Genomic DNA, 16212 nt, shown 5'->3' with positions numbered 1-16212 from the left:
TCAGACGTTCCCAAGGCATAAAGGTTTTTAGCAGTTGCAGCGTGGATGAATTCAAGCAATTGGCTTCACAGCCTGAACTAGACTGCCTTTGGAATACACCAGAGACAGAATTTGTTGCCCTGCCCCAAACTGGGTCAGTTTGTGGTAACCGCATCTTGGAGCCGCCAGAGCAATGTGACTGTGGCACAATAGAGGTTAGCCAGAAACTTTTACAGCTATCCAACATGTGTTCTATGTACACTTATCCCTATGGTCTTGTAGATTTATATATAATAGAAAGGGGGAGCATCATTTCTTAAAGATGATGGGCTTTTGTATTATCTAAGGAAAAAAGCTGGGTATGGTAATGCATTTGCCTAAAAATCTAAGCATCCAGGCAAGAGAATAGAGAATTTCAGAATTCTGAATTGGGAAGACTGTCTCAAAACAATGACAAAATGTTGTTTGTAACTGACCTTATGAGTGAAGTTGTTAGTTTTTGTTTCAAGGAGTTTCAGAAATGTACTAGTATCTGAAGTTTATCTTAAAGAAGTTTCATAACATACAGGATGATGAGGGTTTGTGGCACATAGTAACTGAGTATTTTTGAATTTAAAAATTTTAAACTATGGGTAAAGATAAATTGTATTACCATTAATAGCCAGACCACAAACACCAGTGGCATTCCCAACTGGAATGCCTACATTGGTTCATGAAATGTCATTTATACTAACTTATTTTCACAAGCTGGATTATTCCTAACATTCTCCATTTGTTCATCTTTATCCTCAATAGCATACATGACATGGCTGGCGCGTGGGTCCCCAGTGATTCCTTTCCTTCCTTCTCATTCCATTCCATCAGAGCCACAAATAGAACCCCAAATGCTTCCCATTTAATACTTTCTATAATGCTACCAACCTCCTATTGATTATTTTTATATATCTTGGTAAGGATATATTGATATATCTTTACAATATGTCTTGGTGATGATGAACGGAATGTCTGCCTTTTCTTCTGTGAAAACACTCCATTTCCATTGTCTCTCTGCTTGTTGGTGTGGATATCTTTGATTACTAGCTTTGAAGACCATTAGTCGTCTTTTGTGATGAGACCCAGTGACGTTTTGTTTGAATATTTTCTTTTTAAAATTTGTACTTGACTCTTGAAATATTTTTTTATGTTTCTTAGAAGAACTTTACATACATTAAATTTGGTCAGAGATTATTTGGGAAAAGAGCAGCCAGTGAGTCAGGTTCTGAGCTATCAGAGTTTTGGAGAATGCTACCCATCCATGCAAGCAAGCAACCTTACAGAGAAGATAGGCGTGAGGCTCAGAAGCCACTGGAGCTGACACCCATACCCAGTGTCCAACATTGACACAATCTCATCTGCTGCCAACTTGTGAATGGCCAAAGTGTATTTCTCTGTCACAAAAATAGACTCAAATTAGGCTTCTGTTGTTTGTTGGTTTAACAGAATAAAAAAAGTTGCAGCTTATTGTGGAGAAACTGAGTGCAAACCTGGAAGGCAACATAAGTCAAATCAGATAACTTAAGCTACCCACAACCTGTGGTTTACCTCTCAGTTTTGAAGACTGACCAAAGTCTTTGGCATTGAAACTAATTGCTGTCACCTTTAAATGGACTTGTTCAACATCTTTATGGAATGAACCCCCTTGAAACATCTGATCATATTAATACTCTATGGAGCATAATTGACATTTACAGGAGAACATGTTAGAGAACTGAGAGATTCAGTACAACCAGAGATTTATTTTTTTCTTTTGAGCTAGGTTCTCACTATGTCTTTGGCTGTTCTGGAACTCAACTCTGTCAACTAGACTGGCCTCAAAGTCATAGAGATCTGCCTGCCTCTGCTTTGGCAGTACTAGGATTAAAGGTGTTCAGGTCAGTTCCAACTCATGGGTCGCTGGGCTCTGTTTCTGAAGTACATGGTAGTATCTCGAACAATAGGGGCTTACCTTCCACCTCCAGGAGGCAACCAAGAACAGCAGCAATAAGCTGTATGCCTTAGGAGTTTCTTGGACAGTCCTGGTCAATAACTCAAAAGCAAGTCTCTCGTGTCTGGTACTGGGGTTTTTGGTAGGTGGTCTTTTAGTTCTTTGAGAGAGCACTGTCAGCCTAGCTGAGAAAAGTTCATTAAATCTATATATGTATATTTATACACAGAATTATGTTTATTAAGGTGGGATTTTGTTTTTTAGATAAATAGTTGCTAGGATGATTAGTTGTGGATTCTGCAGACTTCCTTATGGTTATCTTACCTTCTCCCCTCCTGTATTCACGTCCTTTCCCTTTCCTGTTTTCCTTATTAGGTCACTAGCACTTTGCCGTCCCATGCTCTATTGCTCCCCAACCCCCCTGTCCTGTCCACAGCCCCATTTTACTTACCTGGTTTCTGCTGTTACCCCAGGTTCTCTATTTGCACTTGAAGATTTGAAGAACCTGTGATGTCTATCTCTCTGGGTCTAAATTAGCTCACAATCAATCACACCACAGAGTTGTTGAGGCCAGTCCCAATGGCTCCAAAGGCCGCATCTAGAAAACTCTCCCATGCCTAAGGCTGAGGGAGGAGCATCATGGAAGGGAGGCGGGACAGACAGAGTCAGAAGATTGGGGAGTCTGCTGTGAAACTGTGTCTCCTAATAATATCAGGAGTTGTATATGTAAAGTCTCACCAACATGACTGCCTAAACACTTGCTGATCAAGGAAGACACCAATGAACGTGTTAAAGTGAAAGGGGGAAAAGACCATGAGGCCTCAGCCCTACCCAGAGACCTACATATAACTAAGGAACACTGAGGATGGGAGAAAATGGTATTCCCCAGGGAAGCACAGCAATGGATGATCCAACACCAATGTCCAGCCTTGAAGACATATGTGCAAGAAATACCAAGTGGACTTGAGCATGTCATATGTGTGTATGTATATATGTGTATATATACACATATATATAAGAAATACCACATAGACTTGAGCATGTCATATGTGTATATGTATATATGTGTATATATACATATATACAACATGTATATACACATACATATATATGCATATGTATACTTAAAAATAATATATAAGATATAAAATATATATTATATATTATATTATAAAAATTATTATATATTATATTATATTAAGTATACATATGCATATATATGTATGTATATATACATACATGCATGTAATAACAATTTAAAAAGAGAACATGAAGCTGAAAGAGGTCTAGAAGAGTTATATGGGAATGCTAGGAAGGAGGAAGGGGAAAGGAGAAATGTAATTATATTATAATCTCAGGATTAATATCTTTATCTTTCAAAACATTATTTGGGGATTTATATTATTGTCATATTTTTCATTATTAAAAAATTCAAATTTAAATATATTTTGATCATATTCTCAGCCCCTTCCCACCCCCAGATCAGTGGTTCTCAATCTTTCTAATGCTGCAACCCTTTAATACAGTTAGTGCCTCATGTTGTGGTGAGCGCCAACCATAAAATTATTTGCATAATTATTTCATAATTATAATTTTGCTACTGTTATGGATCATAATGTAAAACATCTATTTTCTGATGGTCTTGGGTGACCCTGTGAAAGGGTCCTTTGAACCCCAAAAGGGCTGTGACTCCCAGGTTGAGAACTTCTGGTTCAGATCCCCTCTCTATTTCACCGTACCCAACTTTATTTGTTTGTTTTCTTTTTTTTTTTTTTCTTTTTTTTTTTTTTTTGGCCTGGAAACAGTTCTTGTGTTTAGCACTGTAATTTAAGCAATGCTGAAAACTTTTGTACCAGGATGACTTATTTTAAAACTGCTGGTTGATTAAATATACATATAGACATAGATATAAAAATCACTAAGTCAACATTTGCTGTTTTCAATGTGAAAACGATAAAATGTAATTCGGAATAATTGTGCATTTGCCATAGGGTCCTTGTTAAAGGTATCATAAAAATAATAATTTTGTAATAGAAAACTCTTTTATTTTAGTATTGCCCTCAAGTTCAGAAGTTTGGAGCAAATGTACTGAGAAAGCAGTTTGGGATCTACTCCCACCAGGGATCTGGAAGCCTTAAATTTAGTGATCCCCAACAGCAGGCCCAGAAAACCCAACCATGTGCTAGTCTTGTACTGTTAACACACAGGGCCCCACAAGACATCAAATGGAATCAAAGGTCGATGAGGCCCACCAGGGTCCCCATCTCATCTCATTGGTGGTAGATGCTGGGCCCAGACAACTCCTCACATAGAGCTCTGGGGCACAAGATGCTGGGCTCTGCCTTTCCTTGGGCTACCAAACCAGCAACTGGGGAAGGAGTAGGGCCTGGGTGGAGACCACTGAGCACCAAGGCTAAGGTGACCCAGGAGCTGACCTTCCACTTGGCTAGAGGCAGGCCAAGGAAAGATGGCATTTTAGTGATACAGAAGTTAGCTGTGCAGGAAGGAAAGTGCATTTAAGATTGCTCAGAAACAGATGGTGACCACAATGCCACTGAGAGTAAGGAGGGTGGGAGGTGGACAGCTCCCTCTGCCTGCCTGCAGGTTGGCCATGCTCCTTGGATCCTGTAGGTTAACATTCATGCTTTCTGATGAAGTCTGCTCATGAAGAAACAGGAACACACCTCTCCTGGTTCTGGCAGGTACATAATTTCCTCGGCAAAGCTCTTTGTTGCCAAGTTCAGTTTTATTTGGCCACTGTTCTGAACCATTGTCACCGGAACTCGTAGATGGGTGCACTGTGTTCAGGAACATGGGTCAGGTTGAGGGACTGATACCATTCTGAACTCCGATGGTAGTAGTAGCCCTCTATGGAGGCTGCTGACTTCTGAAAGCAGATGTAGTAGAAGCCAGCAAAGGAAGCACCGCTGATGTCTTTGATTGTGTGATCCGGGACTAGGAACTGCTCCTTCCACCTCATGAAGACATAATCCCCATTTTTCAGTTCTTCATAATCAAAGTCATCTGAATTAAATGATTTTGCATACTGATAAAAAGCCAGAAAGTTGCCCCAGTGTTTCCGATCCACGTCTTCATCTGCGTCCCACTTCCGAGTTAAGAAAGGGTGTTTTTTGCTTATTATTTCTCCTTCAAAGAAGGTTGTAAGGGTCGGATATTCCTCTGTAAGGCCTTTAATCTTCAGGTACCCACAAAGGTAAGAGTTCCCAGTGTCCACGTGCTGCAGCACCACCTCTACGTCGTACGAGTTCCCCTTGCTCTTCTGGTGGCCACGGAACTTGGAGCCGCTGTAGAGCAAGCTGGTGGCCACGCCGGGCTGCTGGGTGTTGATGGGCGGCGGCGGGATGAGTGAGGCCGCGGATGTGGCTGAGGCACCCGCCGGCGGGGGACACTCGGTGCAGACCGGCATCGCGGGGTCCCCCGGAGCCAGGGCTGGGGGAGGGGGAAGGAACCGCCGTCGCCGCGCGGGATCCAAAGCTGCGGGGAGGGCGGACCCGGGCGCGCACGCGCGGGGGAGGGGCTGGGGCACCACCCGCCCGCTGCCGGCAGACCGAGCGCTCGTGTCGCCACCTGGACCCCGAGACCTGCAAAGAGGGCCTCCCTGTCCTGAGCTGGGGCCCCCTTCCCACTTGTCCTCACGGGCGCGCGCACACACACACACACACACACACACACACACACACGCGCACACACACACACTCACTCATACACACATACACACGCGCTCACACACTCACACACACACCCGTACCCAACTTTAGAAAGAAATAAAAACCCAGTACAACAACAAAACCTCCACAAACCAAGAAAACAAAAGCACATGCAAAAAGAAAAAAAAACAGTTAGAAAGATAAATATTTAAAAGATAGTTTGATAGTATATCCAAATGGCAAAATGGCAGTCATAAGTTCTTTCTTAGGGCCTATGACATGCCCAGCCATGAGTTCTTGGCTCCAATTACAGTACCAGATATAGCCTCAATTAGGAAGTAGCTGGTTACCCCTGTACCATTTGTGGCACTGTGTATTTCTTACCAGGCCAAATGTTGTTTTAGCTTCTGAGTTTCACAGGTAAGACTGCTGATGACTCCTTAGCACCCAAACAGAGCCTTCCCATACTATGAAAGCTGGCCAGTAAGGAGGACACTTCTAGGTCAATACTAGCTTGATGTCTCCATGGCTTCTGACCAAAGTAGGTGATGTCTTCAGGAACAGGGTCATTCCATCAGGTTCTATTGGATAATTCAGACCAATGGCAATGACCTATGTTTTGGGGGAATGCTATAAGAACCATTGACCAATAACCAATAACTCAAAGGGAGTTATTCCACACCTGACACCTGAACTTCTTGTTTGATAGCCTGAGGCATACGGGAGAGGCATTAGCCTTCTGTACAGTTTAACTCCACTTAAACTTCTATGTGTACATTAGAAAACTTCTAAAGTAGCATATTTCAAAATAATTAGTTGCTATTATAGTACCAGCCTTCCTGTGTAGGAAGTGTTCCACAAGGTAAGAGAACATGTATTAAAGATAATTTAGTGATATCAATCTACAGGTATTAGAATTATCCAGTAAATTTGGGGAAAGTAGTGCAGGAATTGTTTTCTGTCCTTCGGGATAATGGTTTAGCATATCAAGCATCAACTGTGAACTTCTTCAGCAATTCGATGACAACCATACTATCGTTTATCACCATGTAATGCACTGCAACTTTTAATCAATGAAAGCTTTCAGAGTCAGGTTATCTTTTTTTCCTGTTGGATATCCAGTTATTTTAGGGCCATTTGTTGGAAAGACTATCCTTTCCAAATTAACGTACCCTGGCTCCTTTAGGAAGAAGCAATAAATCATGTGCTTTATAATTTTAATTTATAGTCTGCAATAGTATGCCTTTGGATGTTAATTGCATCTATGCCCTTTTCTTATTCCTGTATGAAGTTTTTGTCTCTTATGGCCCTAAGTAACCCAAGCAAGCACTACAGTTGGTTGAGAAATGAGAGGTGAGAAAGAGTGTATTTAGGGAAAAGGCAAGGCAGGGACGGAAACAGTGGGACCAGGGAGCTTGAGCACTGCCGGATGTCTCTCTCCCCACTGGCAGGTCCCAATTGTCAAGTTCCTGTTCCTAGGGTGTTTCTAGTAGGGAGATAGTAATTTGTAAAAGTTTCACAAAGGAGGTGTTTGGGGGTAAAACGGTTTGATTTGATCAGTTTGAATGTAAAGGTTGTAAAAATGGTTGTAGCCATGTGGCTTATTTAAAGAAATTGGGGGAAAAAAAAAAGAAGAAGAAAAAAAAGAAGATGAAAACACACAGGAGGCTAGACTTAGCCAGGACTGGGGAAATGTCACTATCCCACTGGCAGGGCTACACACACACACACACACACACACACACACACACACTCTTATCTAACTGAGTGTGGAGTGAAAGCTCACCACTAACACTAGTGTGTGGTGCTTTATGCAGTGATATGGGCCACAGTGTTGACAGGTAGTAGAAACTGTTTGCTCAACTATAGCTTTCTGAAGCCACATTTTTATTTTTTATTTTTTAGTATGATCTGTTGTTGGCAGGATTGTGGCTATTAGGGGATGTTTGGAAACTAATGAAGATTGAGCAGCCCACAACTGTACTTTGAAAAGAGGTTTAAAAAAAATCACATATGATTTCTAATGCCTACGTTTACCTTGATTATATTTTCTTCTCTAGACCTGTTCTCATAAAAAATGCTGTAAACCTGAAGATTGTACTCTGATTAGGTCTGCTGACTGTGGTACAGGGCCATGCTGTGACAAAAGAACGTGTAAGGTAAGTCTGGAACACAGAAGTACCTTTCAGGAGTCTGTAACATGACATTCTTGATCCGCTATCTCCCGAATAATGACACGAAGACTTTATAATAATTATGAATGCTTAAGGCATTTGCTTAGGCTTGTTCTCAACTAAGTTGTATAATTTAAATTAACCTATTTTAATCTGTGTTCTGCCACATGGCTTGCGATGTCCCCGCTGGAGAATCTCTTGCCTCTGATTCTTTCCCAGAGTTCCGATCTCTGCAGATGTCCCACCTATCTTCTCCTGACCGGTTATTGGCCATTGAGTTCTTTGTTAAACCAATCCAGAAGATGACTTAGGCGGATGAAGAAGGACAGAGACACAGCTTCACACAGCATACAAAAAAAAAAAAAAAAAGATTATCTCGACAGGAGTCTTTGGTGTACTTCTCTAGCTTCTGGAAGAGTCTTTTAAATGTTTTAATTTGAATTCTCTTTGGAGTGCTTTCTTTTGGTCTAAGTCTTAAAAGTTAGAAGATGGCCATTTGGAGATGTTTGTTTGTTTGGAGAACATTTTTCTCCATGGGGTAGATATTGAGGACATTTTCTAATTTCCACTCTGTCCTTGATTTCAGCCTGTGGGTGGGTCTCTTTCTGCCCTCCACTTTCTTTCATATGTTCCAATCTGTCCCAAACATCTCTCCAGCCGTGTTTTGCAGTGTTGTTCAAAACTGTAGCGACAGGAATTTTTCTTAGTCATGTCCGAATGTAGTTCTTTAGGATCAAATGGCATGCAATCAAATGAAAATGAACAGGGTTCATCTGATAAACAGTGATAGCAAATCTCATTCTGAAAACCAGACGAGCCAGCAGTGCGCAGCAGATCGGCATGGAAGTGCGGCTCTGGTAGGCTGTCTTCTCTTAGAATTGATGGCTAGAGCCAAAGGTTGCTTTCAAAGTGCCTGAATGGAGAGGCCTACCTAGGCAGGGCTTTCATGTCTGACAATTGTTACTTTCCCTGCTGCAGCCCCTGTCTTTGACTTTTACCGCAAAGCCAAGCAAGTCCTCCATACAGCCCATCTGTCTGTGGTGAAGATGCAGCATGCTGGGCATTAAGGAGAGTTTCATCAAGAACAATGAAACAGGTTGTCTGAACACATACTGATTTTGCCTAATATGACTGACTAGACGTCGAGCTTTGGGCACAGGTGTTGCACATTTTCTTTTCATTTTTATCTACCCCGAGTGTAGAAAACCTCATTCTTTTCTCTGTATTCTTGCAAATCTTCAAGCTCTTTTACCAGACCTTGTTCAAAGTTGAGAGATTTGATCCCAACATTCTCCTTAATGCTTTCAGTTTAGATACAACTGCAAGTACAGAGCTATGAAAGGACATCAACAGGACCAGCCGCTTTATCTACAGCAACTAGTGATGAAGAAGTTTGTAACCAATGCTGAGACACTCTTTCAGACCACTTTGAAAACAACTGGCACCATATTATAATTATGTCCCACAGAGTATAGAGATGGGAAGATAATGAATTCTCAAGATGAAATAGAATGGTGGCAATTTTTAGAAGTCTGCTGTTTTTGTTGTTTGTTTTTCTGACAGTCTCCAATAAGCTTTGTCCCTATGTTGTAAGATATCTTGCTGCTTCTTTCTGTTTTTTTCCCTAACTGACTTTAGTCTGTAGTATTATGTAATCTTTCAAAGGAGTAGAGAAATTCTCTCTTGCCTAACTTCCAGGAAGAGAACAGAGTCACCCTGACCAAAACTAGTTTGCTCTTTGTCCCTCAGATAGCTGAAAGAGGACGCCTATGTAGGAAAAGTGCAGACCAGTGTGATTTCCCAGAGTTCTGCAATGGAGTATCTGAACACTGTGTACCTGATGTAAAAGCTGCAGACCTGGAACCTTGCAACAACCATACTGCCTATTGCTATGGTGGGATTTGCCAAGACCTAGATAGGCAGTGTACAGATTTATTTGGAAAATGTAAGAGATGCATATTTTTTTGGGGGGGGGGGGAGAAGGGGGTGGTAAATTGCCATTATTTTAAAGCTATAAATTTATCCTGTAGACTTATTCTAAAATGTTGATCTACAACTACATTTGAAAATCAAAATAAAAGCAAATCAAAAAGGAAAAGAATGAAGGCCATATAGGATATAAGTCAAAGCCATTGGTAGGAGAAAGGTAGAAAATCAGAGTGTGGCTTTAGATAGAGAGAGGGAGACTTTTTCAACAATTTTCCTTAGCAGAATTTTTTTTCTGAGTAGTTTTTAAATTGATTCTTGCCCACTGCTTCTATCTATACTAGAAGATACCGACTGTCTCAGTATAAATGTAAATTATGTTTTTGCCCTTAGCATGAGAAACTTGAAATTCTTTTTTTTTCTTTCAGTCGCTAAGGGTCCTAATTATGTGTGTGCACAAGAAGTGAATCTGCAAAATGACAAATTTGGAAACTGTCATGGGCGTTGTAGTTACAGGTACATATTCATCAAGTTGTCCATTTACCATGTGTGTTGTATACAGTACAAAGAGGTGTATGTTTACCTGCAGATCAGGTGTTACGTGTTGGAATAGGTATATGTTCTCAACAGCTTACTATATTGCATTCTGCCTTAATACTTTAAATTAAGTATCAATTTAGTTATATACATATATACTGAGTTATATATTGAGTTATAACTGAACTCATGGATAAGACAGATAAGTGACAGTATATAACTTTTCTGCCTCCTATTTCCAGTTCTTTATTTTGTGGAAAAGTAGTTTGTTACTGGAACCTTGCAGAAGTCGTGAAAACACAGAAATATGATATTCAGTATACTTACTTGGGAGGCCAGGTGTGTATATCTGCACATTTAAGATTGACGGGCAGTGGAATTGCAGACGACACATATGTCCGTGATGGTACTATTTGTGGTAGTGGCCAGGTAGGTAAACATACCTTTACTTGATGTTTATGTACTGTGTTTATAATGGTTATGAATGCCTATAAGTATGAACATACAAAAATATGAGATCATCCACAATGTCTCTTGCTACACCACAATAACAAGGTATAATAGTGAATAACTATAAAGATATCATAATAATACCCATTTGCTTGCATGCTAACCAGAGTTGCCATTGGTCAAAGAAACTTTCATTCTGTTAATATTTTTCTTAGGGATTTGGTTCTTGATTCTGAAACTTGTTTTCTCACACTTGAGAATCTACCTTCCATTCTTAGTCTGTAATAATTTATATAAACTACAAACAAAAAGTTTCAAAATACATACAAAACAAAAATCACAACAAAATGTCACCAAAGTGTCAGATTGTCAGAATAATGTGAAAAATATTAAAGAGAAATTAAAGAGCCAAGTGTTTAGTCTTGCAGTAATTAACAAAGATAATTTATGATTTCTTATTAATGAAATCATATATTTTTATATTTTCATAATTCTCTAATACTCCAAAACACAATATTATTGTAAATATAATTTCCCTTCTATATGATACAATAATAAAACATAAGGTTTAGGTTTTATTTTTTTCTTTTAGATGAAAATTTCAGAAAGTCTAATAAAAGATTCAGATAGGTAATTGTAATGCCTTAAAGCAAATGTATAGGCAATTTGGCTGAGGCTTCTTTGAAAAAAAAACTGGTAAGTAACCTAAATATTCACATAAAAAGTCATCAAGAAGTCTGCAACCTTCTCCCAGCTGAACCACACACACACACACACACACACACACACACACACACACACACACAAACCACACACATACACACACTGTTTAACTATAGGCTGTACCCAATATGCATCAGAGGAACCAAAGTCTTGATCCCCTCTTTTAGGATTCTTATATTTGTGATTAGTAGGGTACAATGGAAGTAACAATAGTTGAGCTATCCTCCTTCCTGTAGGAATGGAGACTATATTGTGAATTGCCTGAGCCATTACCTTAATCTTACCTTAATAATCATTATCTATTACTCCAGGAAAAATTTGTAGTCCCTGCATAGTAGTACTGCTTCTTCCCACTATCAGGCCAAACACATTTGGATAGAGTGGTCCAAACACTCCAGTGGGCAAGGCCTGAGGTCCCATTTCTGGAGTTAATACTATGTGCGTGGCAGAACTGAGGTCCAGTCCTGCGCTTCTTGGTGTTGCTCGACTAAGTTCTGAAAGGGATTGCTGTTTGCTGGCATGGAACTGACGGCTCCATAAGCCTGTTTTGGCTTGCGTTGGTTTGGGGCCTGGAGCTGGCCCCTGTTCCTGTTTCCCTGATTATGGGAAAGGGTGTTTCCTTGTGAGTCTCTTTTGTACCTATATTCACTAGCCCAATGCCTTCCACGTTTGCAAAGTGGGCAGAGCCCAGGCTGTTTTCTGGGCTGTCTCTGGGTTAACTCATTTTCTGCCTTGCAATCTCTTGCAAACTGTCTAGACTTGCCACATTTAAAACAGGCCTTTTGGTTTCTACTAGCCAAAAAAATCTCTTACAGATTGTCCTTGTATGGCAGCCACCATAGCTAAGCCCTGTTGGTAAGAGGGACCTATGTCAGAACAGAGTCTGATATACCCCGTAAGGTCTGTCTTCTTCCTGTAGGGTCTAATGGCCACTTGGCAGACAGGATTGGCATTTTCACATGCAAGTTGTTTCACATAATCTAAACCTGTATTACCAAAAATCCTCCCTGCTGTTGTCATTAATCGATGAAAAAAAATCAGAAAATCGTTCATCAGGTCCTTGTCTGACTGCTGTTAAGGATGCACTAGGGTCCCCTTTTGCTGGGAGTTTACACCAAGCCTTCATGGCTGCATTTTGAATGTGAGCAAATAAGCCTGGGTCATATTACATCTGGTTATCACTAGAAGCAAATTGCCCTTCTTCTACTAAGGCATCAAAGGACCAATCATTGCCTGCCTGAATGTTTCTCCTAGCTGTTTCTTTACAATTCTCATGATACTCTGATTTCCAAATAAGATAGTCACCACCGCTAAGAACTGCTCTCACTAACATATTCCAATCACTAGGAGTCAGCCACTCCTCTTCGGCAGACTCTAAAATTGTAAGAGTAAAGGGAGCAGTAGCACTGTATTGTGATACTGCATTTTTAATTCTTTAATAATTTGAAAATTAAACCCTGTGTGATGTCTCCAAGCAGCCCCTTGATCATCTCTAGTCTTGGATACAGGGAAAGCCTCAGCCTTTCCCTCCTCTGGATGATCTGTGGCTAATCTTAAGCTAGGGGACAGGGGCTGCCTTTGGATTCCTGGTTGAGGAACGAAAGGAGCTGGGGGATTTTCGCAGTTTACTTCTTGAGACATCTTCCCTGTCTTTAATTTTTGTAGCTGATTAATTAAGTCCTGATACTCTTTTTTCTAACTCTATTTGTTGTTTAAGAACAGATATTTTTTTCTGTAACTCCCTTATGGGATCTATAACCACCATCTCCATTGGGGGAGCACTTGGAGGTGGAGACACACTGGGAGAGAGGCTTTGGGAAGAGGGCCATTCAGGGTTGTAATGTTTGGCTGCCTCTTCCTCTAGGTTAGCACAATCTGGCTCTGACAAATAGTCATCACCCTTTGGTTGTATTTTAGATTCTAATTTCGGATAAATATATTTCTTTTTATTTTGAACATGAAAGACAACATTCAAACAACGAAACAAAAGCAGACAATTAACACACGTGAGCAGCAAACAACAAAACAAAAACAAAGAGTTGAGTTCAGGCTGACTTATTTCTTGCCCCATTTTCATTAACATGACTTACCTTTCTGGATGTGGCAGATTCCCGAGGTGATCACCTTCATTTCACTTCTGAATTTTCAGCAGATCCTTCTTCCAGTAATGTCCTTCGCTGGGTCTCTCATTCTTGCTGCCCTACATTGGACGCCAAAAATGTTGCGGCCTGAGCTGCCTCATGATGGGCACCAAAATGTTTCTGAACGCTCTATCAGTGTTGGAACCTGCACTGCCAAAAGCCTTGGGGGCTAAATTGTTAGAGCCCACACTGCCCCAAGCTGCTCCAGTCTGTGGGTAGGGGTTCAGCAAGAGAGAGAGTGAGGACGGACATGAGGAATGGAGACCAGACAGAGTGTGATTCAATCCCGTTTATTCTTCAGTCTCTCTTCCTGTTCCAAGTCCCAAGTCTTGAGTTCCTAGTCCCTAGTTCCTAGTCCCTAGTCCCTCCAAGTTCCAAGTTACTTCTTCCAAGTGCTAAGTGCCTAATACCTAATAATCATAAGTTCTTCTGTCTGCCTCTCTGCCTTTTATATGTCTCACTTCTAAGCCACGCCTCTACATCACACCCTTAAGTCATGCCCTTAGGGCTTGTCTCTAAATCTGATCTCTAAGTCACACACCTTTAAGTCTCACACACCCAAGGGAAAATCCTGGGTATCTAAAACAAGATGTTATCAGAGTGTGCTCAGCTGTTGTAAACTGATGTAATCAAGTCTCTTGTCAGGGTATATGGCTCAAGATGGCTGAAAGGATGATAGCCGCCTTCTGTCGGCTCCCCACACCACACCACACACCCACACATGTACATATTCTCTCTCTCTCTCTCTCTCTCTCTCTCTCTCTCTCTCTCTCTCTCTCTCTCTCACACACACACACACACACACACAAGCTTTCACCTCATATGGAATAAGAAATAGTTTATTTATAGTCACTTTGAGTGACTGCAGCCCCAGGAAACTCAGATTTACCTCAGGTTCCATGATGTCCCCATGCAGAAGCAGTTTCATGGACTTACAGAGCAACAGAATAAAGTAATTAAGGGAATTTTAAAAATACATTGGTGGGTTCATCAGAGGGATTTGTAGCTATGAGGTAAAGCTGGTGATCTGCTAAGTTAATTATTTATGAGGGGCTTTATTTATTCATCACAGGATGCTAGTTCCAACACAGGGATAGACAAGTTAAAGCTAGACCAAGATAAGGTAATTAGGATCTAGGACTGTAACATCTCCATGTCTCCACATGACTGCAGCTCCAGTCAGCCAGCCAGGCTCTGCAGACACAGCTTCTTTCCAGGAGTTCTCATCCACAGATGTAATGTCAGAATTTAATGGATTTGTGTTGGCATCAGAATATTTGAAGATACCAGAGAGACCAGAACTTATGCATATATATACATGCAGTTTAAAATAAGAAGCTGATGAAACCAAGCAGGCACTCACAGTCAAACACTAGGCAGAGCTCAGGGAATCCTGTGCAAGAGGGGAAGGAAGAATTATAGGAGACAGAGGTCAAGAACACCACAAAAATCCTACAGAATCAACTCACCTGGGCCCATAGGGGCTCACAGAGACCGAGTTGCCAACCATGGAACCTGTATGGGACTGACCTAGGCCATACATATGCACATATGTTACAGTTGTATAGCTTGGTCTTCATGTGTGATTCCTGACAGTGGGGGCAGGGTCTGTCTTGGACTCTGTTATCTGCCTTCAGGAACCCTTCCTCCTGGGCTGCCTTGTCTAGCCTCAATCGGAGAGGATGCTCCTGTTCTTACTGTGACTTGAAATGCCAGGGTTGGTGGATATCTGTGGGAGATCTCCCCTTTTCTGAAGAGAAACAGAGGAGGAGCCCATGGGAGGGAGGTTTGGGGGTTCAAGGAGAGAATTGAGGAGAACTGCACTTAGGATTTAAAATAGCTAAGAAAAAATGAATTTTTAAAAATCAAAAATAAAAGTGTCCCCAAGAATACAAAGCCAGTTAAGGCTTCTAAGTGACATTCTAAGTGCAAAAACAGGCAAAATATAACTTTGAGGTATTTGTTTTTAATGAGTTGCATGTGATAAAAATTTAAGGTAAAGCAAGGAGAAGCAGTGAGCTTGCCTAACACCCCAAAGCATAAAACAAATACTGAAAATAGAGACCTTCAACCTACCGAACCCAGTGCTTCTCTTCCCATCCTTCCTCACCCGCCTATGAAAGTTTCTTCCATGCAGACTCTGAATCACTTCTGCTATGGACTTGCCTGGCTCAGATTTTACCTTTTACTTAAACTTTCTTCTTTTCAGTTTAGCTCACTAATAAAGACCATTGTGATCCCATGTAAACTACTCCTTCAGACCATCTAAGAAAAGTGAGTGGTCTTAGAGAATGGGTCAAAAGACATTCAAATGGTTTGACCTTGAGTAGAGGAATATTGACACACATGTACAGCTCCCATACCTACTGGGTATTCACCACACAGCAAATGTTACTGTTGTTCATTTGTGTTCCAAGAAGATATTGCATCCCCCTAGCCTGCTAGGTAAGCTAATACAAGTCCTGAATTCAGGGGTGATGTAAACTGATCTGTGGAAGTATTCCACAGCTCACTCCAGGTCACAGTGCTGAGCTGAGAGATGTGAGAGACAGTGTCTTTATTGGCAGGAAAAAGATGATCAGAGATCTTTGCTGTTAGCTGTGTTTGCTCCTGTCAGTTCATCATTGTGAGTGTGGATAGTACTGTTGCTT

The 16212-nt window shown here is 41.0% G+C and overlaps 1 protein-coding gene and 1 pseudogene across 2 annotated transcripts in view; one reads left to right on the top strand and one right to left on the bottom strand.

The window, feature by feature from the left end:
• Positions 1-16212, top strand: part of LOC117722015 (A disintegrin and metallopeptidase domain 3-like) — a 61913-nt gene that overhangs the window by 29271 nt on the left and 16430 nt on the right. For both annotated transcript variants that reach the window (XM_034520947.2, XM_076913917.1), the window contains exons 12-16: positions 5-194; positions 7671-7769; positions 9534-9729; positions 10139-10226; positions 10490-10676. In XM_034520947.2, coding sequence (XP_034376838.1) covers positions 5-194; positions 7671-7769; positions 9534-9729; positions 10139-10226; positions 10490-10676 — 760 coding nt within the window. The remainder of the gene's footprint in view (positions 1-4; positions 195-7670; positions 7770-9533; positions 9730-10138; positions 10227-10489; positions 10677-16212) is intronic.
• LOC117721668 (glucose-induced degradation protein 4 homolog pseudogene) lies at positions 3686-5686 on the bottom strand (annotated as a pseudogene).

Source organism: Arvicanthis niloticus, chromosome 16 (genome assembly GCF_011762505.2).
Source record: "Arvicanthis niloticus isolate mArvNil1 chromosome 16, mArvNil1.pat.X, whole genome shotgun sequence".
Lineage (NCBI taxonomy): Eukaryota > Metazoa > Chordata > Mammalia > Rodentia > Muridae > Arvicanthis > Arvicanthis niloticus.
The sequence above is the reverse complement of the archived record's forward strand: the minus strand, read 5'-3'. Positions and strand labels throughout refer to the sequence as shown.